The 26206-nt window shown below is 39.1% G+C and overlaps 1 protein-coding gene across 1 annotated transcript; it reads left to right on the forward strand.

Moving 5' to 3' along the window:
* Positions 1-2551: 2551 nt before the first annotated feature.
* On the forward strand, positions 2552-26090 carry LOC127427278 (rho-related GTP-binding protein RhoQ-like). Its single transcript, XM_051674776.1, has 5 exons — positions 2552-3052; positions 3404-3462; positions 21520-21684; positions 25281-25376; positions 25568-26090. Exons 1-5 carry the CDS (start codon positions 2911-2913, stop codon positions 25721-25723), a joined length of 618 nt encoding a protein of 205 aa, XP_051530736.1. The 5' UTR covers positions 2552-2910; the 3' UTR covers positions 25724-26090.
* Positions 26091-26206: the final 116 nt, after the last annotated feature.

Raw genomic sequence — 26206 nt, forward strand, 5'->3', positions numbered from 1 at the left:
CATGCAGAAAAACAGATGTGATGTAATTACAGCAATTAATAGACCTTATTCGGAGTAGCGCCATATTTAATTTTTGACGGAAATGAAAACAACTCTGTGAGGGATAGACTTAGGCCACAATCACACTAATATGTTTTTTACTCTGTTTTTGGTTACATAACATCAATGTTTTCCAAAGCATGCAGTTATTTAAGTGGAGAAACATGCTGTTTCAGTGTGAATCAAAGGTGAAAATATAGCAAAATCAATGTGTTTTCAAATGAAAACGTAGTACTGTGGACGATACCTGAAGGCCAAAGTATACTTCGGTTTTGTGCAAATGCTCAGTGAATGCGTACAGGATGTGGGATATAAATTTCTTCATTTATAGAGTGCTCGAGCACTGTTTGCGTGCGGCACGATTTCTCTAAAAGTTTGGGTATACTTTGTTTTTCATGGTTAAGCACTCATCCATACATCCATCAATCTTGCTTGTCCTATGTAGGGTCACGGGGAGTGATGGAGCCTATTCCAGCTGTCTTGGGCCAAAGGAAGGGAAACACCCTGAACAGGTGGCCAGTCCATCACAGGGCTAAGACAAACAGACATACACATTCACAATGTCAACTACAGGCAATTGGAGACACCAGAGTCTCCAATTTGCATGTATTTGGACTGCGAGGGAAACCAGAGGACCCGGAGGAAACCCACACAAACACGGGAAGACATGCATACTCCACACAGAAACGCCCTGGTTGAGCCAGGACTTGAACCAGAAACCTTTTGCTTGTGAGGCGACATAGCTACCCAATGAGACACCATGCCAACGTTCAACACATGCGCACCACGACTGCTTTGTGATGCTCTTTTATTACAGTCAGCGGCAGGCGGATACGCCGACAATGAGCACAGATGACTGTCCACTTGTCAAGAAAATCTGGACTGCATGCAGACAGTCTATGTACACTGTGCTGTTAACAAAATTTGCATCACACAATCTGTGCGTTCCGATCAGCAACACGGACAACCGAAGTATACTTTGGCCTTCGCCGCACATACTCTGAATGCACAGTATGCACATGTGCTTAGAATTCATAGCACCATTTATGTGGCAACACTATCAATTGAGCTGTTGCTTTCACAAAGAAGATGCAAGAAGAAGATGTATATGACATTAAACAACAGGAGACAGACAAAGGTGCAAACAACAATAGTGGATGTGTCAAGAGTACGTGGGTCTTTATGGGTCTAATCTCCTGAAGAGAAATAGTCCAGTATCTTATAGCAGCCATAGTTATGCACCGACCGTATGCGAAAAGGATATAGCTGCAGGCCAAGCTTCAAAAAGAGGCGGGAGCTCCATACCACCAGCAAAGACATACTAAGCCCCTAACCTAACCCTTTCCCTAACCCTAATCGTGTGTGGAAGTGTCAAACCCTTTTGGAGCTGGCCCCCTTCTGGAGGAATCCCACTCCCTTCTTGAGTTACCCCACCCTCTTTTGGAGATTCCTCCCCCATTTGGAGATCTCTGGACTGCAGCAATACCTACTTTGTGTATGTGAGCACAGCCAAATGGAGAATACTTAGAAAGGCTGGACATTTGACTGTACACATATGCGAAGTGTTTGCATCAAAACCGAATATTATTTGTTTAAAGATCAGGATTCAAAACCTTGTCATGATTTGCCAGTTAGCTAGTTTACCGTTTAGCTAACTAGCTACCTAGATATCTAAGTCAAAGAAGTAGCTTTTAGTCACACTGACATCAAATATAACGTGGGACATTTTTTTAATTACGTGCATAGAACAAATTAATTTTCTTATCCATCTATAAATCCATTACTAAATGCAGTGTATTACAGATTACAACAGCGTCCCAGATTTCAGCATGAGCTGTCCCAGATTAGAAAATCCACAAATTCTTAAACAATTTGGCACGAGGAACACTAATATATGTGCCATTTTCCCTTTTAGTACAATATCTTCTGATTTAATAAGGGAACATCTTTTTCATAATGATATAAGGTGTTGATATATTGTTTAGGCTTCATATGGTCAGAATTGCAAAAAGTGTCCCACATTACCCTAATCCACCCTACTATGGGCTTTACAGGCTCTTTAAAGGCATGCACTGTAGAAGTCTGTAAAGCCTAGATCACACAGAATTTTCACAAGTCATGTTTTCTGGAGTTTTTTGTCAAATGATTATTATTATTATTATTATTATTATTATTATTATTATTATTATTTTCAACGTTTCCTCAGCTAAACGTCCACCACTAATTTAAACAACAGTACAGCCTTGTTTTCATTCCCGCCAAAAATGAATTATGCCTACTCCGAATAACGTCTATAAAGGCAGTTTACCCATTTCATTGACATTTGTTAGATAATTATTTTGTCCATGATCCACAAGATGCGAAAAGTCTGACATTTATTTATTTATTTTTATTTGTTGCTAGTTCATTCTGTCTCGAATGATAGTAAAGCTTTATACATGATCCCTTGATTCGGAGTTATTACCCCGCCTATGCCGCAAGCCAACCCGTGTTGGGCTCAAGAGTAAGAGGAGGTGATCCTGGGGTTGGAAAGTGGGACAACGGAGAGAAGGCGTAAGGTGTTGTGCACGCGCCTCAGCATCGGGAATTTCGCGTTCTCAGGTTGATGTCTTGACAATGCGGAGTTTATAGTGTGCTTCCATCGCGTAGAAGCGGCACGCGCGTGGCGTGTGCCAGTACTCAGAAAAGGAAAGCCTCAGTCAATGCAAATTTGGGAAGCAGGGTGGAGGAAATGGCATTTCAGCTCTTTTCGCAGACGGAGCTGGGCGCTGCTGTTGCTGGTGGTGGTGACGCCTGACCAGGGATGGGGCTTTAATATAGTAGCATATATCTGCAAAAGCCGAAGATGGTGAATTCAAGTGTTTTATCGTTATGGCAAACGGAACCGGCAGCATCATGCTGAAATGCGTGGTCGTCGGCGACGGCGCCGTTGGGAAAACTTGTCTGCTGATGAGCTATGCCAACGACGCCTTTCCCGAGGAATATGTGCCCACTGTCTTTGATCATTATGCAGGTAAATACACCTGTAGACAATTGGGACTTATACAGTGCACATTAAGCAAAATATTACTTTGTGCACTTGATGTGTAAGTGTGTGTAAAATTCAATCAGTGAGAGAACAGAGACCTTGAAAGGTTCGTGGAGTGACTTGCATTGTGTTGCGCCTGTTTCTATGATGGAAACCACCTGTGGGTTGAGGATGCAACTGGTGCACACCAGCATCTGTGCAGCCCATTTTGCGCACAAAATTGAAGTGTTTCATTATGTAGGATAATTAAATTTTAAATTTAAAAGTAAAATCCAGTCTTTAAATCCATTTGAGACTGAATATTTGAGAAATAAATATTTGTGATTTCTTTTTCAGTCAGTGTGACGGTTGGGGGAAAACAAAACCTGTTGGGGCTGTATGACACTGCGGGTCAGGTAGGGTAAAACACTTATTCTCTCATTGATCTGTGGCTTTTTTCATTAGGAATAGTAACTCAATCAAATACGGTTAAAGTTTACTGCACGCTGTTGTTCAGGTCTATTCTGATGAAGTTTTTTCATAACTTGGCATTTTATGCTTCAGAGTTAAAGAATAACCAAGTCCATGCCAAACGCAACAGGTGAGTACACACTGGAGTCTCCCAGGGAAAAAATAAACATGCGAAGCAGTGGGAATACAGCAGCAATCTGAAATATATACTTTGTGCCATGCATTAATTACATTGTGGAAAATCAAATCAAATTAGTGAAGATATCAAGTTGCTGTACAGCCCTGTTCTTATGAATGTTGAGGACAGTGGCGGTTCTGGCTTATTTGGTGCCTTAGGCGAGATCCGACATGCAAGTGAATGGTGGCCAGAATGTTGAAGCTCCAGAAATCACAAAGGCAGCATAAAAGTTATCCATAAGACTCCAAAAAGGACTTAAATATGAATCCGTTTCTCACCCACACCTATCAGCCATTTTCAGGTCTCTCCAGAGATGTTCGATTGGGTTCAAGTCCGGGCTTTGGCTGGGCCACTCAAGGACATTCACAGAGTTGTCCCTAAGCCACTCTTACGTTGTCTTGGCTGTGTGCTTAGGGTCATTGTCCTGTTGGATATCTCTGCATTTTGCTGTGTTCAGCTTTCCTTCAACCCTGACCAGTCCCCTGGTCCCTGCTGCTGAAAAATACCCCAACAGTATGATGCAACCACCATCATACTTCACCGTTGGGATGGTATTGCACAGGTGATGAGCGGTGCCTGGTTTCCTCCAGACATAACACTTGGAATTGAGGCCAAACAGTTCAATCTTTGTTTCATCAGACCAGAGAATCTTGTTTCTCACAGTCTGAAAGTCCTTTAGGTGCTTTTTTGCAAATTCCAAGTGGGCTTTCATGTGTCTTGCAATGAGGAGAGGCTTCCGTCTGGCCACTCTGCCATAAAGCCCAGATAAGTGGAGTGTTGCAGTGATGGTTGTCCTTCTGCAAGTTTCTTCCATCTCCACACATGATCTTTGGAGCTCAACCAGAGTGACCATCAGGTTCTTTGTCACCTCTCTTACCAAGACCCTTCTCCCCCAATTGCTCAGTTTGGCTGGGCGGCCAGCTCTAGGAAGAGTCCTGGTTGTTCCAGACTTATTCTTTTAAATATAATGGAGGCCACTGTGCTCTTGGGAACCTTCAATTCAGCCGGAATTTTTTTGTAGCCTTCCCCAGATCTGTGCCTCGACACAATCCTGTCTTTGAGCTCTGCAGGCAATTCCTTTGACCTCATGGCTTGGTTTTTGCTCTGATATGCATTTTCAGCTGTGAGATCTTATATAAGTGTATGATATATGACCTTATATGATGCGTGTGTTTTTCCAAATCAAGTCCAATCAATTGAATTTGCCACAGGTGGACTCCAATCAAAGTGTAGAAACATCTAAAAGATGATCCAGAGAAATGGGATGCACCTGAGTTAAATTTCAAGTGTCATAGCAAAGGGTCTGAATACTTATGTCAATGTGATATTTCTGTTTTTTCTGTTTAATAAATTTTAAAGTTATCAAAAATATGGGTTTTGCTTTGTCATTATGGGGTATGGAGTGTAGATTGATGTGAAAAAAATAATTTAAAGTATTTTAGCATAAGGCTGCAACAAAACAAAATGTGGAAAAAAAATGATGAGGTCTGAATACTTTCTGAATTCACTATATAAATGGCACATTCTATTAACATTGACATTGTACAGTATATACAGTACATAACTTAAATTGCACAGCTGAATTATATAGTCAATAAATAAAGTCTATGGCAGAATTCTTAGAGATTGCTGCTTGTGCTATTACACCTAATCCCTAATTTAAAATGTAACCCTCCCCTCCTAGTTTTCATTGATGCAAAATCAATGACTTTGTCATATCTGCCCAGCAATTACATGGTTGATACTAATTATTGCAAGACCACTGAGGTGATCCTGTGTCATGGTGTACCTATACTGTTTATCATAGTTATCGTATGTTTGTTCATAATGTAAGAATACATTATGACCATCCATAATCTTAACCATATAGAGCCTTTAAGGCTTTGTAGCCTGTCGGGGCACATTTTTCCCATCACGATCTTGCAAGCTCTGTGCGTGGGTGGCCGGGGAGGTACCCTGTAGTGCCGCTCCACAGAGCGTTGCCACCCTATGTCGCCTATGCCAGAATCTGCTATTGGCTGAGGATCTTTTTGTCTTTACACTCAGAGCTGGTCTGTTTTAGAGGAACAAGTTCATGTAGGTTTAACAGCATAATTAGGAAATTGGGAAGTTTACGCTTTTTCAATTGAAACCTGTAACCTAAGAGGCAAAGTCTTTGTGAGGACATTTCTATTGACTGCCTCTTAAATTTTACCTGCGCATTTGTGTTGTATTTTCAGGCTGTCTGTCTGGTGAAGTTGTTGCCACAACAGTGCACTTTATACTTTGGCATGTAAGAATCTGCCAAGCAATGGAGATTGAGCTCTGAGTCTGATGTAAAAAAAAAAAAAATAATAAAATAAAAGAGCTTCTCACCCATGGCCAGTGATTCAGAAGCAGTCTGAGCTGGTACTGTTCAAAAATCTAATATCTGAATATCTGTTAGCATTGTAGTCTTTGATCTCTGATGAATGATTTAAACTTTGGACTGCATGTCTAGTGAGGTATTTTTTCCTTCTGACACCCAACAAGCTTCACATCATTAGACTATTTCTTTTAACAGTTCTTTTAACAACTATTTCTTTTATGGCTGTCTTTAACATTCAATGCTTTTTCAATAAATACATTAAAGCGATGCTTGTTATGCACTTTTAATACATGTACAATGTGTTAATTTGACAGTCTTTATAGTTGAGGTGCACCATTGTATGGGCTGATAAAGCAATTATGTGCACTATTGGACATTGACTGATCTTTATTAAAAAAGAAAGCAGATGATCAGGGCCAATTATTTCCTGTCAAAAGGGGGTGGAAATATGTGTCAGACAATTAGCCTACACCTCATGCTGTGTGTGAAAGAAAATGTCTCTTGTGTGGAATGAATAGGGTGACAGTCATAGAGCTTTGCACTGCTAGAATTGCATGAGGTGCAACTACGGTTAAAACGCATCTAATTTGATTACTCACCTTTAAGCTTGAAGCAGCAAAGAGTATGAGTTTGTCATAATTCAGAATTCCATTAATGTGAGTTAAGAACATTAAAAAATTAAGAAATCTTACCCACTTGATGTGAGCCTTACAGAAAGCTGTTCAAAATTCAGTTAATGTGAGTTAAAGGGATAGTTCACCAAAAAATTATGGTTCTCTCATCATTTTCTCACCCTTATGTCATCTCAAACTCGTATGCCTTTTTTTTTTTTTGCTGGAGATATACTGTATGATGTCTGTGTGTCCATAGAATGCAAGTGGATGGTGACAAAAACTATGAAGCTCCAAAAAGCACAAAGGCAGTATAAAAGTAATCCATTAAAATATCTTTGTTTGTGTACTGTGGAAGAAAGTCATACAAGGGTGAGTAAATGATGAGATAATTATTTTGGGGTGAACTGTCCCTTTAAGAATGTTAATATGAGTAAAAAATGTTTCTGTTTCAGTGTTTTGCTTATAAATGAGATCAGTTACTCTGAAACATAGAAGAGATGTAGAAACTTAGAGAATGAAGTTATATGTAAAACCTTATATGTTCTCACATTTGCATGCTTATTTGGCAAACAGGAAACTAACAGTCCATAAGCATAATAGTAGATCTAACACAACTGCCTTGTTCAATTGGGAGCCTTCTAAAGAGTCCTCCTGTTAAAAAAGAAAGATTATAAGTAGTGGGCCAGGTGTCTAGAGGTCCTTCGGCGTGGTTTAGTTTCTAAGCAGTTCAAATGCAGAAAATCCTCTTCATGTGCACCCTCTCTCCACAGCTGGCACCAGTTATTACCATGCAGAAACCATGACTGATCAGTTGATCAAGAGGTTTTGTTTAGCCAAGGAACAGGATGGAGGGACTGGGTCAAAACCAGAGCTAAACAGACTTGAGAACCTCATTTTGTTGATCATGTTTTTTTCTATATACTTGTTCAGGAATGGACATTGTGCATTGCACACACACACACACACACACACACACACACACACACACACACTAAGAAGATGCATGAAGAAAGATAACAGCAGCTTGTGCGTTTGGTCTTATTAGATGATGGCATGCTGCCATCTCAGAGAAAGTTCAGCAGCCCTTTATTGATCACTTTTGAACTGGTATCTTCTCCACATTTTATTGCATTTATCAGGGCTCACATAATGGCCTTTTGACGCCAATCAAATAATAATTTCCAAGTTTATGTTTTAGTTGCCAAACATTTTGGGTCTTTGAACCATGATTGTTTCATAAGAATAAAATGCATTCTGCAGAGATGTGTTTGAAAAATCAAATGATTTGTAACTGTTTCCGTAGACTGAACTAATCTGTTGTTTGCACTTTATAACATCACACATCCATAATTAGATTTTTCTAGCAGTAATATTGTGCATTTGACTGCAATATTCTGATTGATACTTACACTCCCTTCTGCAATGACTAGATAAAGAACCTCATCAAAATTCCCCTTGCATGACATTTGGTGACATGCCTTTCTAGGGCGCATGTTTTAATGAGCGTGTGCTTTAAGCCATTTGATTTCAAACCTCCTCGAGATGAGAGAAAAACTTTGCTTTTTCTGACCCAGACTGGCACAATTTCTGGAGCACTTCGTGTGATGTAGAAATAGTAACAATGTTGGAAGAATAAGCAGGTGTTCATTCTATTTTAGCATTATAAAAATAGTTGCAGAGCCTGTGGGTGCTTAGAAGAAGTTCATCTCTTGGCTCATGAGCAGATGCATGTCAGTTGAATGACTTCACAGGCTCTCTGTCTGATTGGTTCTGACATGCGAATAGCCTCAGGAGGAGTCAGAGAGTAAGCTGGCGAGTGTCAGTAGGGACAGTTTCTCAGATGTTTGCATCTGTCTCGCAGCTCCGTCTCTGCCATAAAATCCTGACCTCAGCCCTACACCTTTCTTTCTCTCTCCTCTGAGGTTTTAACTGGGCTTTGAACTGACACACTCTCCTTATTAAACTTCAGATGCTTGAGAGAGGGGACTGGGCCCCAAATGTTAATCACAGCTGCAGTTTGCATTTCTTTTTCAATTCAGGAAACTCCCACCCTGGAGGACCCAACTGTCGGTTGCCCTTCTGGTCTTTCAAGGGCTCAAGCTGCCTCATGACAAAGCAAATAACCAGAAGGCATTTTTTCATGATGGAACCATAAGATTTTTTAATTAATATATATATATATATATACAGGTGCATCTCAATAAATTAGAATGTCGTGGAAAAGTTCATTTATTTCAGTAATTCAACTCAAATTGTGAAACTCGTGTATTAAATAAATTCAGTGCACACAGACTGAAGTAGTTTAAGTCTTTGGTTCTTTTAATTGTGATGATTTTGGCTCATATTTAACAAAAACCCACCAATTCACTATCTCAAAAAATTAGAATACATCATAAGACCAATAAAAAAAACATTTTTAGTGAATTGTTGGCCTTCTGGAAAGTATGTTCATTTACTGTATATGTACTCAATACTTGGTAGGGGCTCCTATTGCTTTAATTACTGCCTCAATTCGGCGTGGCATGGAGGTGATCAGTTTGTGGCACTGCCGAGGTGGTATGGAAGCCCAGGTTTCTTTGACAGTGGCCTTCAGCTCATCTGCATTTTTTGGTCTCTTGTTTCTCATTTTCCTCTTGACAATACCCCATAGATTCTCTATGGGGTTCAGGTCTGGTGAGTTTGCTGGCCAGTCAAGCACACCAACACCATGGTCATTTAACCAACTTTTGGTGCTTTTGGCAGAGTGGGCAGGTGCCAAATCCTGCTGGAAAATGAAATCAGCATCTTTAAAAAGCTGGTCAGCAGAAGGAAGCATGAAGTGCTCCAAAATTTCTTGGTAAACGGGTGCAGTGACTTTGGTTTTCAAAAAACACAATGGACCAACACCAGCAGATGACATTGCACCTCAAATCATCACAGACTGTGGAAACTTAACACTGGACTTCAAGCAACTTGGGCTATGAGCTTCTCCACCCTTCCTCCAGACTCTAGGACCTTGGTTTCCAAATGAAATACAAAACTTGCTCTCATCTGAAAAGAGGACTTTGGAACACTGGGCAACAGTCCAGTTCTTCTTCTCCTTAGCCCAGGTAAGACGCCTCTGACGTTGTCTGTGGTTCAGAAGTGGCTTAACAAGAGGAATACGACAGCTGTAGCCAAATTCCTTGACATTTCTGTGTGTGGTGGCTCTTGATGCCTTGACCCCAGCCTCAGTCCATTCCTTGTGAAGTTCACCCAAATTCTTGAATCGATTTTGCTTGACAATCATAAGGCTGCGGTTCTCTTGGTTGGTTGTGCATCTTTTTCTTCCACACTTTTTCCTTCCACTCAACTTTCTGTTAACATGCTTGGATACAGCACTCTGTGAACAGCCAGCTTCTTTGGCAATGAATGTTTGTGGCTTACCCTCCTTGTGAAGGGTGTCAATGATTGTCTTCTGGACAACTGTCAGATCAACAGTCTTCCCCATGATTGTGTAGCCTAGTGAACCAAACTGAGAGACCATTTTGAAGGCTCAGGAAACCTTTGCAGGTGTTTTGAGTTGATTAGCTGATTGGCATGTCACCATATTCTAATTTTTTGAGAGAGTGAATTGGTGGGTTTTTGTAAAATGTGAGCCAAAATCATCACAATTAAAAGAACCAAAGACTTAAACTACTTCAGTCTGTGTGCACTGAATTTATTTAATACACGAGTTTCACAATTTGAGTTGAATTACTGAAATAAATGAACTTTTCCACGACATTCTAATTTATTGAGATGCACCTGTATATATATATATATATATATATATATATATATATATATATATATATATATATATATATATATATATATATATATAGCTCTAAGATCATTTGGTCCTTTCATTCGCAACTGCTTTGAATTCCTACAGGGATGGAGTTCTATTTCTGGAATAAAAGAAGGTCATTGATTTTGAGACATGCACACACAAACACACATATAATTTATACCTATTATAAGTGGAGACAGGGCTGTAAAATCACACAAATCGCAGACGACTAGGGATGCACTGATACAGAAATGTTGGGTGATTATTTTTGTTATGTCACAAGTGGTCAATAATATTTAAATAGTTATTTAGCAAACTGTAGAGAATTTTTGCCTACATCATGAAAACATCCTGGTCTTTCATTTAGTGCAGGTATTTAACCGCAATATGTTTCATTATTATAAGTTATACTTAAAAATACTGTATATTAGTGTAGTTGCATTACACTATCATATCTATCATATTTTAGATCCCTTAGCCCTACCGCTGAACCTAACCACTTATGAACAATATAAAACATGTTACAGCATGTAACAGGCAGGTAAATGTAGTCACAATAATTTTATTTACATTACACTATAATATAGATATTTTTGAACACCTTACCCCACCGCTTTATGCTTAAACCTAACCAATAATTAAACAAAAATGTAATCAACCAACAATATAGAAGACATAACAAGCAGATACATGTACAGTCCCAATAATTTTATAAAAAAAAAAAAAAAGCACAATAAAAGTATTTGCAACAGTTAAAGGATAGGCAAGGAGGAGGCGGGAATTGGCTGAACAGTAAACAAAGTTTTAATGTCAAACTTAACTAAAAAACAACATAAAACATAAACGAATAGCTGATTCAGCGCTGGCTGTGCATCGTCACGACCCGGCCACTCCCTTCTCCTCCCCTGCCCGATTCAGGCCGGGGTGCCACCGGTCTGACCAACTCCCCTCCATCTCTGGAGGGGTGACGCTGCCCTTTCGGCCATTCTGTCAGCTAGTGGTCCACCCCACCTCCTGCAAACCTGGGAGAGAGACGAGGGGAGGAGTGAGGAGAGGTAAAGGGTGAGCAAAGATACACAGAGAGAGAGAGGAGAGAGAGAGAGAGAAGAACTTGCTCGCCGACTCCTGGATGTGCTGTCGCCTGGTCCTCAACCGCTCCTCTGCCCTCTGGCGGACGCCAGCTCACTCCTCCCCCGGCAGACGGCAGCGAGTCCTCTGGCCCCTGGTGGATCAAACCTCTCCTCCCCTTCTTTCGTTGGATGGCAGCGGTTCCTCCGGCTCTCGGCGGCCGGCAGCGACCCCTCTGTCCCCAGGCAGATGGCCGCGACTGCTCCCCTGGTGGATGGCAGCAGCGAGGACTCATGACAGCGCATCCGTCCTCCCTCCCGTGTTTCAGCACCACTGTAACAGTTAAAGGATGGGCAAGGAGGAGGCGGGAACCAGCTGAACAGTCAACAAAGTTTTAATGTCAAACTGAACTAAAAATCAACATAAAACATAAACAAACACAGACACACATGCAACGCGGCCGCGTGCATCTCTCTCTCTCAAACTGGCACCTCCAGCTCCCCTTTATCTCGCTCTCCTGCTGATCAGCTGGTTCAGCGCTCCTGCTCCTCCTCATCACACTCATCACAGCCCGGCCACGCGCTCCTCCTCGTCACAGTATTCCAAACTGTATATGCACTGAAAATCCTCCGAAGTCACACAAGAGCTCTATGAGGAACAGAGTGAATCTTAAGGTTTTAATCGTTGAAAATATTATTTTCTGTGAAGGCAGTCACATCCCATTCAAAAATATACCTCCAAACATAAGAATGCCGCAACTGACCTTTTGCTAAGACCTGGCTTAAAAGCATTTCTGACCAATCCTATCTTAGTAACTGTTCGCCATCCTGACATGCGTTTGCTTTTTTCCAATGAGAGTCTACAGGAGTGTGTGTGTGAGTAGTTTTAATGGGTGAGTTCATTACTCACCCTCATGCCATCTAGATGACTATGACTTTCTTCTGCAGAACACAAATTAAGGTTTTTAGAAGAATATCTCGGCTCTGTAGGCCAATTCAATGCAACTGAATGAATAAGTAAATGATGAGATAATTTTCATTTTTGGGTGAACTATCCCTTTAAGTACTTGTGTGTGTCTTTAGCCATTTCTAGAAGTTTGTGATGGTCTCAGGTGGCTGTTGGATGCTCATTCCATTACAAAGGGACAGGTGTGAAGGTGTGAGCATTACTTACACACTGTCCACAGATGATGATCCCCACAAGACCACCTTTGCTTCCCCCTCAGGTGTTTTGCTTGGCTTGGTTAGTGAGTTGAGATAGGAGTGTGTCATCCAAAGTGCAGGAATTAATGCTGGTACACTTTAAATCATCTACCGTGACTCAAACTCTGGAGTGTGAGAGAATAGACCTTACTGAGCTTTATCTGGGCTGATTAGTGTGTGTGTGTGTGTGTGTGTGTGTGTGTGCGTGTGTGCGTGTGCGTGTGCGTGTGCGTGTGCGTTTACTTTCCGTAACACAGAGCAAGCTTTAATCTGAATCGTCTGAGTAAACAGAGCCATGAATTATTCTCTTTGGATAACAGCACATGAACCTCTTGCTTTCTCTCTCTTCATCTCCCTCCCTCCCTCCCTACCTCAATTACCCATGGATCTCAATCTGAATATAAAAATGTCTTAGAATATCATCCAGCCATTCCCAATTTTATTCTTCTCCAACTTGTTTAAGTGGGACTTGTGGGTTATTTTAACAGGTTTCTGTTTCTCTCCCTCATTGCCTCTGATTCCTCTTTTCTCAGATAAGAAATGAGATGCTAACAGCAAAGAGACGATCAACTGCAGATTGACCCACTTATTGCACCACAGTAAATCTACAGGAGTGCATTCAAATAAACATAACACACACAAACACTTGCACACACTTCGTTATACAAAAGATCGACAGACAAGGTGGATCTCAAAGTGCAGTTTCTTTCTCACAGAGCTTCAATCTATCGCAATTAGAAGTAGAGAAAGACGTGCATATATATGCAGTAAATGGAGACTGGAGGGGCTCTGGAGATAAATGTTTCATGGGAACAACAGAGTAAAAACACTCTTTCACTCTCCATTTTGCTCTCCCTCTTTCTCTCTTCTCTCTGAGACTGTGGGAATCTTACAGGAGCATTGTACAGACAGGCAGATGGGAATCTGATCTGAAAGTAAAGTGATGAAGAAGAAGAATAGAGCAAAGCTGATATTCATACTCTGTGTGTGTGTATGCTTGCTTTATTAATCCCATGTTGGAAATTGTGTTGCATTAGCAGGCAGACGCAGACAACACTGTATGGTAGGTACACAGAACAATACAGCATACATTACAATGAATACAAAACATTACGAAGAATTTACACTACATTAGTGGTCTACTGAAATGGGTTCTTTTAATGGCTGAAACTGATATCAAGATAGCAATGTGGCTAATATATTGTGGAATCATGTAGTATGTTTTAAAGTTTACAAATAAGATTTAAACAGTTATTGAATTTAAACATTTATTTTAAACAAAATTCACAAAAATATATATATATTTTTTATTTTATTTATTTTTTTTATAGAAAATGTACACTCTACAGTGCCAATACAGTCGTAGATTTTGGAACTGACACTATGTAGGCGCTCACGTCTGTTAATGGTCAATGCAGATAATCTTAAAATAACCAAATATCGGCAGAAAAACTGGCCTGGACGAGATATTGATTTATTTCTACACTACATGCACGATAGACTATTTAAAAAATTTTCATTAAAGTATGTATTGCCCAAATGTTTGGCCTTGAAACGTTTTTTATGTAGAGGACATTTCAGAGAAAATGGTAGGGAGAAAAGGTGCATATAAATCTGCAAATGTTTGAAGATGGATTCAAACTCTCTTACTCACTTACTTGAGCACATGCGCTTACTGCTAGGCCACAGCACTGATACACATATATATTAAATTGAGTGTGTTTATGCAAAGGATAGGGAGAAATAATATTAAACTGATCTGTACATCAAGAAAATGACAGTGACTGAGCATCTCAATACAGATGCCCGATACGAACACCTCAAAACAAACAGCCTATCCATCCCATGTCAGATATTTGCTTTTGTAAGAAAGAAAGAAATGAAGAGGAGAGTGAGAGGCAGGAGCTGTACAATTGACTGTATTGTCAGAGTCTTCATACTCCAGGAGAAATGCATCCATTCAGAGCCTGTCTGTTGTGTTTGAGAGGGCTGATGTTGGTATTGGCAGTACATGAGGCAGGCGGTACCAGCTGGAGGGAGAGCTTTATGCTAATGACAACAGCAGGCAGGAAAGAAGGGTGTTTCCAGGTTCACTGCATTAGACTGCTGTCTCGCTTTTTTTCCAATCCATTTCCCTCAGCTCTCGAAAGAGCAGGGTGCTCACGCACACACAGGCATAAACACATACACTGCTTCCTCAGAAATGTCACATTTCATTATTAACAAGATCTGGATTGCGATAAGCCATCACAGGGCATTTTCAAGGGAATGCAGGTCTAATGTAATGACATCTAATTAATTGGTTTTCACAGGCCACAATTAAAATGTATTCTTTTTTTTTTTTTTTTTTCTTTTCTCCCCAATTTGGAATGCCCAATTCTCAATGCGCTCTAAGTCCTCATGGTAGCATAGTGACTCACCTCAATCCGAGTGGTGCAGGATGAATCTCAGTTGCCTCTGTGTCCGAGACGTCAATCCGCACATCTTATCACATGGCTTGTTGAGCGCGTTACCGTGGAGATGTAGGGCATGTGGAGGCCCACACTATTCTCCGTGACATCCACACACAACTCGTCACGCACCCCACCGAGAGCAAGAACCACACATTATAGTGACCATGAGGAAGTTACCCCATGTGACTCTACCCTCCCTAGCAACTGGGCCAATTTGGTTGCTTAGGAGACCTGGCTGGAGTTTGAACTCGCAATTCCAGGGGTGGTAGTCAGCATCAATACTCGCTGAGCTACCCAGGCCCCCAATAAAAATGTATTCTAACTTCATTAGAAACAATTATAATGCTGTCAATACAGCTTTTTGGCCATGCTAAAACACTGTACACACATCCTTGGAACAACTATGACACAAAACAGCTGTTCGCATAGCTACTGTGTCTCTCACTCTTAGAATAATGCTCTGTTATTAATTATATGTGAGGGACTATATCCTCTAGTGGAAGGATGGCACTTACAATGAATTTGCTTTAAATAACATTTTAATGATAACTTAAATTAGTCCTTAGAGCTGAAGTGTTATATTTTTCAAGTGTTTAAATATTGTATCCTATTAGAGCATGATATATGCAGATACAACTGTAAATAATCCATTTGTAGGTTGATTTCCCTGAAAAGTGTAAACACTAAGGCTCTGTGGCACTTTCCCAATCTGCAACATTGGCTCAACCAATGGTGTGAGTTTGGGGCAGGACTGTTTTACGACCATTGGAAGACAATAGGAGTGTTTGGGAAACCTGTTTGAAAACAATGATTATTTTTGCTATTCTGTTTGGTGATGCTATTGGTGCAGTAATAACGCACACCCTTAATATTTTTTATTATTTTTGCGCCATTTTATTAAACCAGTTAGGCATAAGAGGTTGTGCTGTATTATGAACATTGTTGGATAAATTAATTAAATGTTATCTGATGATGACAAATTAACAAAAATTGTGATCGCAGTATTACTGATTGCAAATTAACACAAAAACTAAAGTTGTAGTCAGTAATATAGTCTTTTACAATACACTTTTAGATAATCTAATCTGACCTTTTATACTACTCTGTGCATGTTTTGATAAATCTAGTTTTAAGTGTATTAAGTACCAATTGACCCTTCACTAAGCTCCACCCCCCTTGGCTACCATTGCATGCTCTGACAAGCTCTGCAGAACTCTCAGTCGGAATGAATGGGAGATTGCCGTGCAATGGTGCGGTATTTGGCTAAATATTCTCATAAACGGAATGGAGAATATTATTACATGGGCTGGAATGAAGAGTGACATTGTAAAGCATATTTATCTGACATTTTTTTGTAAAAGCAATTGTTAAATTACACAGTAATTTGATTAAAAACTCTTTAACAAAAAGTCAATTTACACTCTTTTTACACAGTTTCATTAAACATTAGAAAACATTTAAACATAAAATTAAACATGCAATCATTTAATCTATAAAGTAATTATAATCTGAGTATGCACATTGAAAAATGTAATGAAATCTAATTACAAGTACTTGTAATTAGATTTTTGTAATCCAGGTTACATTGTCCATTACTACCCTATATTGCTAAAGTCGCATCTGAAGGAGTTGCAGGAATTCCGTTGCACAACATAGCACAATATATTCACAATATAGCACAACCTCTCATACTTTATTGCTTAAAGCTTCCTATTTTGGCTTAGCTGAATTGTGACACTGCAATATAAACATGCAAGTGTGTGTTCTCCAGAGAATCTGGAGATATGCAAGAGGGTGGGTGGATGATGTGTTGGCTTATTCTATGTTCAGTTCTGGCTGAGGCCAGCTGTAAATAACACCACCCCTCCCACCCTATCCCCCGCAGAGATTTAACAGGCCAGAGGATGGGTGGTGGAGGGTGTATTTATAACATAACTGGCCCACAGGGACAACACAACAACTCAAACAAAAGTCTCACTTACACCACAGATACACTTACTCAACTTTTTGTCAGATTGTGTTACGACAAATCCTGATTTGGCCTTTAGCAGGAAGAGAGTTTCCCTAAAGGAAAAGCAAACCCAAACACAGAATGTACCCTATATCCGTACTTCCCTATTAAATGAGTAGGATGTCCAAAAACTCAGTGTTCATGATACAGTAGGCAAACAATACCTGGATGATGTACTGCATTGCTGAGTGGAACGGTCCGATTAATTGTAATTTAAGGTGTGTTGTAATCAGTAACGGAGTACATGTCAGAAGTTATCCAGCATCACATTTACAACCCTCTACGAACATGTCTGAAAAAGAATCACCATTGGCTAGTAAATCTTTGTTTTTTCTCACCAGACTTTTGATGACATGTAAGCGTAATTCAGCTGAACACTGAAAAAGATGTTAAAGGTGCAATATGTAAAAAATTTCATGTAAGATTCACCTTTTTTTTGCCAATGTGTGAACAGCTTGTAACGCAACTTAAAAAATGAGCCCTTCCTGGATTTCCTAGGTTGCCTATTAAAGCCTGTAGACTGATTTTCATGTGAAGGGAGCGAGTCGGTTTTGCCGGGAAAATCCAAAGGATGTGACGTTTATGCACGCTTCCGAGAGCCTTGCCTCAGCCAGTAGCTTCTCTTCTACTATTCAACAGCAACAACAGACAGTCTGAAACACTATGTAACGTTATCTTAGAGATGGAATCCAGCAAACATCCGGCTCCCAGCACAACACCGACTCCTACACAAACTCAGAGTAAGCCCCAAAAAAAAACATTTATATACTGAATCCCGTCTGGCTAAACGGGAACGAGTGAACATTGGCAGGGCATTTGATTCCTGGAGGGACCTTAGTTCGGTTTTGGGGATCAAAACGACCCTGAATTGCCGTTCTTCTTATTGGACAGGTAAGCTTACATAACTGCAAAGCATGTGAAATATAGTGCCATAAGGATTGATCTGTGTAATTTTAGCTAACTTGATCTTGCCTGCTAACGCTGACGTATTGCAAGCTACCTTGCTTTGTAACTATCAAATAAATTCAACGATCTTCTCTTTATACTAAAAGTCAGGTATACAGGATAAATTTAAGCAAATACGCTGGTTTCTTGATCGTAGTACAACATATGACATACAAAACATACAATAGTGCAACATAACAGTGCAGTGCAACAGTAAACTGTCTGGTGTAGTTCAGTAGTATGTAGCTGTATGTGTGTATCAGTATGCTATGTTAGCTGATAAGTCGTTTTAGTCTCAAAGTTTGTAGTAAAACAATCATAACTGTGTAATTTTAATTATGCTACCTCATCTGTCAGCATGATGCCAGTGAATCACGTTCAGTCTCTTTGTACGTTACGTCATTGTTTTGGCCGATGCTCGCTCGCTCATGTCCCTATGGAGTGTGTGCACGAGCGTGAGCACGAGCAATAGGCAGCTGGCTGCAGTTCACTTAACGGCCACAAGTGTCATTAATAACAAGGGTTTCTGAATCTTACATACTGCACCTTTAAGCAAACTAAAAAACGGGGCATCTCCATGTATTTACAGTATTCATACTGTATAATATGACTTTACACAATATTGTACACGAGATTATACATTTTATTTTCATATTTTGCTTTTGATCATAATCACATTTCAGCTTGTGTATTACATATTATATCAATTTATATGATGTCATGAAATTGCATTTTTAATAAGGATAGAAGCTGTTATCACCGTTTGAAATTTCATACACATTTTTAACAAAATTTTCACAAGGTAACAAACAACACATATAACAATTAATTGTAACTATTATATTATAAAATATTAATATAAGTGCTACTGTATGTATCAAAACTACTAAAAAAAACATTTTACCAAACCTTCGCATAGATGCTGCATGAGCCTATTTGTTATATTGTTTAACATTTACAGTGTTTTCTGAAGTTAAATATTTCATAATATATGATCGTGCCTTTGAATATTTATGTATTTACACATTTATTACACTTACTACATTTTGTTACGTTTGTTTATATGCACTTGTGTGATTTACTTGAGTTTACATTGATATGTGTAAAAGCACTAAATTACTACTGTCTCTTTAAGAGAATGGCAGCTCCACGAGCAAGTGTTCACAGATGAGCAAGCGCACATTAACGAGAGAGAAGTTGCACGTCGGATTTTCCCTCATCCTTGCAATGCATTATTAGAATTAATGTTTCTTTTTATCTTTTTGAACTGACTGCAAATATCAGAAAGGACATTAAAAGAGACATGAAATGAAAATGGAATGTGTGGATCTCGTCTTTGGACACGCTACACGGAACAAAGCAAAAGGAAACTTTTACTTGTATAATGTGTATTGACTTGCTTGTACAAAAATGTATTGTACACATTCTCAAATTCAAAACAACTTGCTCTCGAGTTTTGCAACACTTTTACCTTCTAACAGGCGCCCAACAGGCACGTTACTGGTCTCTAGCCATGGTGTAAAACGGTAAATGTTGTGAAAACAGTCCTTTGAAAAATTTGAGCAAAATCAGAGTTGACGTCTTTAAATGCAGTGTCAAAATGCCATTGCATAGCTCAACTAAAGCGATGGTGACAGCATGATAGTGACAGTCGCACTCACGAGACACAGCACACAATTAAAGATGAGACTGAATCCAGTTTTTTAATTGCCAGCTTCTTATTCTGTGAATAATAATAATAATAATAATAATAATAATAATAATATATATATATATATATATAGTATGTATAGTATATACAGTATATATTTATGATACACACCTGAATACCTAAAGAACGTACTTCATCAACGATTGATTGAGAAGTTAGTAAGTTCATCGAATTCAATACATACTCAAAGCACAGGCATTTAGACACAACAATAATTTCTATTGTATTCTGTGGTGCATTGAAACTGTATGGCTGTAATTCATGAGATAATATATCGTAGGTTCAAATCTCTGCCACAGAATGGCACATTTGGCCTTGAAGCTTTGACAGTTTGAAGTGATCACAGAAGGTTTATATAGCTCTCAAATCTGCTTGGGGTCACACCTCTTGGTGGATGAGGAACTGTCTGTGCATGTGTGTTTACTATATGTAGCTCACAACAAGCTTTCTCCCAATGTCCCAACGGTTCGACCTTACCCAGGAACTGACGAGGACAATTTTGGCTTTAGAGACCTTGAAGGGGCTCAGAGTTATGGAAGGTAGCATTAGCTTGTAGAAATATTTTTGCCCTCGTAATCTTCAGTAACCAGTTGTTGGTAAACTTAGTCTCTTGCAGTTGAGATGCATAGAGAAACGGTTATGGCAAATGTACCTCAGAAGCTCATAGACCCGCTTTACATTTCTAAGGTTTCATTTCTGGAAGTCAGAGACAGCAAATGAATTTTTTATACAGCAATGCATGTCCAGAGGCACATGCTATTATAATTTAGACACACTCTTATTACAAAGGAAGGATAACCATGGATGATTGGATGCAAACACACAGTGTGTGGATGTGGAGACACACAAACACACACATTGGCAAAAACAGGCTCCCAAAAATATCCGTCATGTCTCCGGTAAATCCAGGCTTATCTGTTGTAGTGCGCCGTCTGGGGTTTCTGGTTTCTAGAGGACATGTTGCTGCCTCTGTGCTGTTTCAGAGGGCGAATGGGGAGACAGGGAAATGCTGGTGAATGAAATATGGATTTTTGGTCATGAGTCATAATCTAAATCATATTAATCTCTGCTTGATCACAAGCATCAGTGTAATTTCTGCTTTCTGCTTAAGTGATGGTTGATTATGTTCCATTGCAGATTGTTTGTGGACAGTGATTCAATATAGTGGCAGATACGGTTATTTAAAGAGTTAGTTAACTCAAAAATTACACATCATTTACTCACCCTCATGTTGTTTCAAAATCATATGACTTTATTTCTTCTGTTAGGCATAATGTTAGCCTCAGCCAATTCACTTTCATTGTATTGAAAAAGATGTGTTGAATGTGATTGCGGCAAACATCCTGCCTAACATCTCCTTTTGTGTTCATACTGATAATATGGGTTTGAACAATATGAGGATGGGTGAATGATGAAAGCCTTTTCATTTTTGAGTGAACTATCTCTTTAAGATTTTTAGAGAAAGAATATTTAGAATCCAGATTTTCCCTGGAAAAGGCTAAAGATTAAGTTGTAGCATGCATTACTAGGGAACTCGATTTCGCACTTCCTCAGATTACTATCTTGTTGTGTTATCCATTGTAATTGACTAATGTAAATGTTTCTGGTAAAACCCTTGTTGGTTTATGAACAGTAAAAGGCCACATACTTGTTTTTACCCAGTGTCCTCTGCTCTGATAGGAGGACTATGATCGCCTACGACCCCTCTCCTACCCCATGACAGATGTCTTCCTTATTTGCTTCTCGGTGGTGAATCCAGCCAGCTTCCAGAACATAAGAGAGGAGTGGGTCCCTGAACTGCAGGAGTATGCACCCAACGTCCCTTACCTGCTCATTGGCACTCAGGTACGCACACCTGCAACACCAAACATTCATATTCGTAATGGACCGGCATTCTTACCCGCACACTGCACAGTAGGGTTGCGCGGTTTACCGTTACTAACGAAGTATCGTGATACCAATTAAAATTAAAACGGTACGATATAATCTTGTTGCTAATTTAGTACCATATTACAGTATGCTGTCATTAGCAAAATTATATGAGATGTGACAGTTTAAAAAACCTCTGGATATGGCCAAGTGTGATCATTAAACAGCACAAGGATGTAATGTTATTAAATAATATACAGTTACATGCGCTGCATGCTACAGAATGAACAAGAGGTGCCGCACTGCTCTGTCATATGATTCCCACACACACACACAAACACACAGACACATGGACACACGCATGCGCACACACTCACATAATCGCAACGTACACTACTGGTGCTACATTTTCATGCAGTGTGTATAAAGTATAAACGGCTGTTAACAATGAAATGAACTCCTCCGTTTCAGCTTTGAGATTTTAGCTTGAGAGTTGCGACGGGAGAATCCCAGCATTAATGAGAAGCTTGATATAACTAATCTGTCAAAAACAGGAAGAACTCCAAGGTTTGTCAAAAGAAAAGTCCCGCTAAAACGAAAGCTCTATTCAACTGGATGTGTGAAATTGAAGACAGAAAAATATAACTACTTTATAGAAATGTAATATTCAAAAAGTAGCAGTAATACTCATAATAACAGTTATGTAATATTAAATGGTTGTTTTATTATTATCATCTGTAATATCACAATCGCAAGTGTATTATCAGCATGTTGTGATTTTCATTAATACTGTGAAGCTCTGTCCTGCAACATTTTATTTGACCAAAAATAAAATGTCAATTTTAAAGTCGATTAACTACAAAAAATTATGAGATTAATCACGATTAAAAATGTTAATCTACTGACAGTACTTATATTCTTAAATTAAAGTATATTATGGTATAGTTAAGTAATTATTATATTTTTATTTGATTAAAGCTGTATGTATCAATTTGATTTAACACCATTTGATCATAAGATTTAATTAAAACATTTAACATGGAATCCAGAAAAATTTAAATGGAAAACACATAATTTGTATCTGTGAGATTTTATGCATTTCTTTTAATAAAGTCATTTTCTGTGTAATTTCATAAAAAATCAGAGGCTTTTTATTTGTTGATTTATAGTATCAGTTTAATATCGATACCGAGGTACCAGGGCTGGTATCGTACCGAAGCCAAACTTTTGGTATTGGAGCAAACCTACTGCACAGTACATCCTGTACTGCCTACTAGGTTTAACAAAATTGTGTGTGAAACAGAACACAATATACAATAATAAACATTTCAAAGACTTGTATGATACATTTGTGGTCACATGACCTAATTTTTTATTCATCTGGTGGCGTGTGGTCTAATAAAAATATCTAAACTTTTGATTAAAAATAAAATTTCACTTCCAGTTCATTAATCATTCTGGAAGTGAAAGGTCAAGTATATCATTATGTGATTTCATTATTCCACACAGTGTGCTCTGTTTGTTTACTGTTTTGGCAATTTTGGCAAATATTGTTATAGGTTATCTTGGTATTCTATACAGAAAATTGCTGTGCACAGTATGGATACTGCAGCTACTGTAAGTAGTAGTATGGTAGCATGCTATTCCGAATATAGCCATTTTATACAGAAAAAGTGATTATTGTGCACTGTATACATACTGCATATGGCAAAAATAGGATGAGTAGTATTAATGTACTATTCTGAACACAAGTGTTGGACCTGCAGAAATACAACTCTATGTAGTAGTTTTGGTAATATATTAGTGGATGTATGGATGTACATCTGGGGTAGTTGACAAGAAATCAGACTTGGCTGAACAGGCTTTTTCTTTCATTCTGTTTTGACTGTTACATTGTGTTGACTAATGCTACAGATGATTCTTAGCCATGATCTGTTCAGTGAGATTCATTGTGGTTGTAACTGAAGTGTAGTTATACAATATTTATGGCAATATTACGTATTGAACATATTGATTTATGTTATTGTAAAAGGTTCAATCATCATGTGTTGCTGTTATTAGATTGTCAGTGATATTGCTCTAATATAGCCTTACATTGTACATGAATTCACAGGTGTGGCTTGGATGAGTGAGGGTTTGTCATTAGCCCCAGTCCTGTCAGGGCACGTTTATTGCGGTGTCTATGGTTCTGGCATTAATGAGACCTCTGAGTAAGGTGAATACAGATGCAGAGTAATCCATTTAGGAAGAGGTCGAAGACAGTTACCGAAATGGGGGCCGTGCCAAGTGTTTACAAAGATTCACTGCCACTCTGAATCAGCAAATGAAACACTCAAAGTCAGAATGCCTTTCATATTATTCAAAAGGGTACTTCTCAATTCGCAGAGATGAAAAAATTGTGAGATTTAAATGATCATATGTGAGTTATGGAAGTCCTTTTAAGTCAAGTTAGTCCACTTGGTAATGCCCACTGGCTTTTTCTATGAAGGTAAAAGACATACAACTACAGTTCCTATCTACTTGAATGGGGGAAAAACCAAAATGGTCTCATATATTTTAGCAAAAATCACACACAAAAAAAATATTTTCAAGGCTGGTCCAGCTAATGCACATGCACATTTTAGTGCAAATTTAAAAAAACAGGCAACGTCGCTGTTTTTCAACTGAAAGCAGTTTCCATTCCTACAGCTGCCATATTATTAGGTTACGGTAACTCCCATTAATTTAATTTAAAATTATATTTTTTTGCCACATCTCTGGTTTGGATTAAGTGTTTTAATTGTACAGCTCAAATTTACATATTTCTTTATAACACATGCTACCATGCTTTCCTGTAGTTAAAAGGTATCCATTAAATTTGTGTCCCATGTGTTTAAATGGATGGTGTAAAGGGAAGACAACTCTATGTAGTGGTTTTGGTAATAGGCCTACTTTAGTGGATGTATGGAGGGCCCCGCAAGAAATCGGGCTTGGATGAGGAGTAATTATAATTGGAAACAGTGGAGATGCAGACCCTCCTAGACAACTTTGGTGAAACTTTTTATGTGAAAGGGGAGTCTGCAGACACATGCCACCATCTGTTCTTGGGTTGAATTTCCTAGAACCTTCTGCTCTAAAAACAAACCTCATCATATGGAATCTCATCCACCAACCTCAGAAAAAAATAGGGAGAGCACATGTGCACACAGTTAGCGACTCTCAGAATCAAGAGTTTGGACTTGCTTAAAGGTGTAATGTTAAAATACTTTTTTATCCCTGCTTAATAGGCAGTGGCAACTATAAAGAAGCCATTCATAGATTGATTTCCCCCAAAAGTATAAACATTGGCTCTATGATGCTTTTCAAAACAGTCTGACACAGTAACATTGGCTCAACCAATGGTGAGAGTTTGGGGCGTGACTATCATATTTATCGTCCAATGACAGACTGCATAAGTTTTAAGGAAACCTGTTTAAAAACAGCTATTATTTTTGCAGTTCTGTTTGGGGATGCAGGTGGCACAGGATTTACACCTTTAACTTTCTCTTCTAAACCTTTCTCTCCCTCTTCCCGGTCTCCTTTCTTGGCTATAGATTGACCTGCGGGATGACCCAAAGACTATTGCCAAGCTGAACGATATAAAGGAGAAGCCCATTGTGACAGAACAGGGCCAAAAGCTTGCAAAAGAGGTAAGGGAGAAGGGATACTTTCTCTTCCTCAAGTTCCGTTTAAAAACAAAACTTTCTAGTGGGAGAAATCTCAGACATTATAGGTCAAAGGGAAAGCGAAAAGGGAAAAACCACGTTGTTACTTACTGGTTCTTGTGAGATGCTATTACAAAGAAATTATGTCTCATTAGACCTTTTCTATCCTTTTCAAGATTGGTGCCTACTGTTATGTTGAATGCTCAGCACTGACACAGAAAGGCTTGAAGACGGTGTTCGATGAGGCCATTATAGCCATTCTGGCTCCTAAGAAAGGTGCACTCAAGCGAAGATTGAGCCCACGCTGCATTAACTGCTGCCTGATCACATGAGTGGGACCACCAACTCGGGGGGGCATCCACGAGATAGATATCAAGAACCCATAACAACTGATGGTGATTCCTAAGACCAACTGAGAACAACCAACCAGATTACAATCTCTAAAACGTAGAAAATGGATATTATGAACAATGGGTGCTAATAGTCCAAGTTATGGGGGGATGACAAGTACAACTGACAAAAGGACACGTTCTTCAGGGACAAATGACACAAGAACACTAGGACACTTGGCAACACGTGCCATATAAGGACAAAGGCGAGAGTTCATAACTTATTGAACACTCAAGCACACAGAAAAGAAAATGAAAGAGCAGCAAATGTCTGAGAAACCCTTCCTAATGACTAAAAACAATCTTGACTCTATTTCCGTGTCTGGGTCTGTGAGCATGAGTTTTAAGAGAGGAAACCCAGACAGCCAAAACAGCACAACCAAACCCATCAGTCTTTTACAGAAGTAAGACATTATTTAATGTAAG

Source organism: Myxocyprinus asiaticus, chromosome 36, assembly GCF_019703515.2.
Source record: "Myxocyprinus asiaticus isolate MX2 ecotype Aquarium Trade chromosome 36, UBuf_Myxa_2, whole genome shotgun sequence".
Lineage (NCBI taxonomy): Eukaryota > Metazoa > Chordata > Actinopteri > Cypriniformes > Catostomidae > Myxocyprinus > Myxocyprinus asiaticus.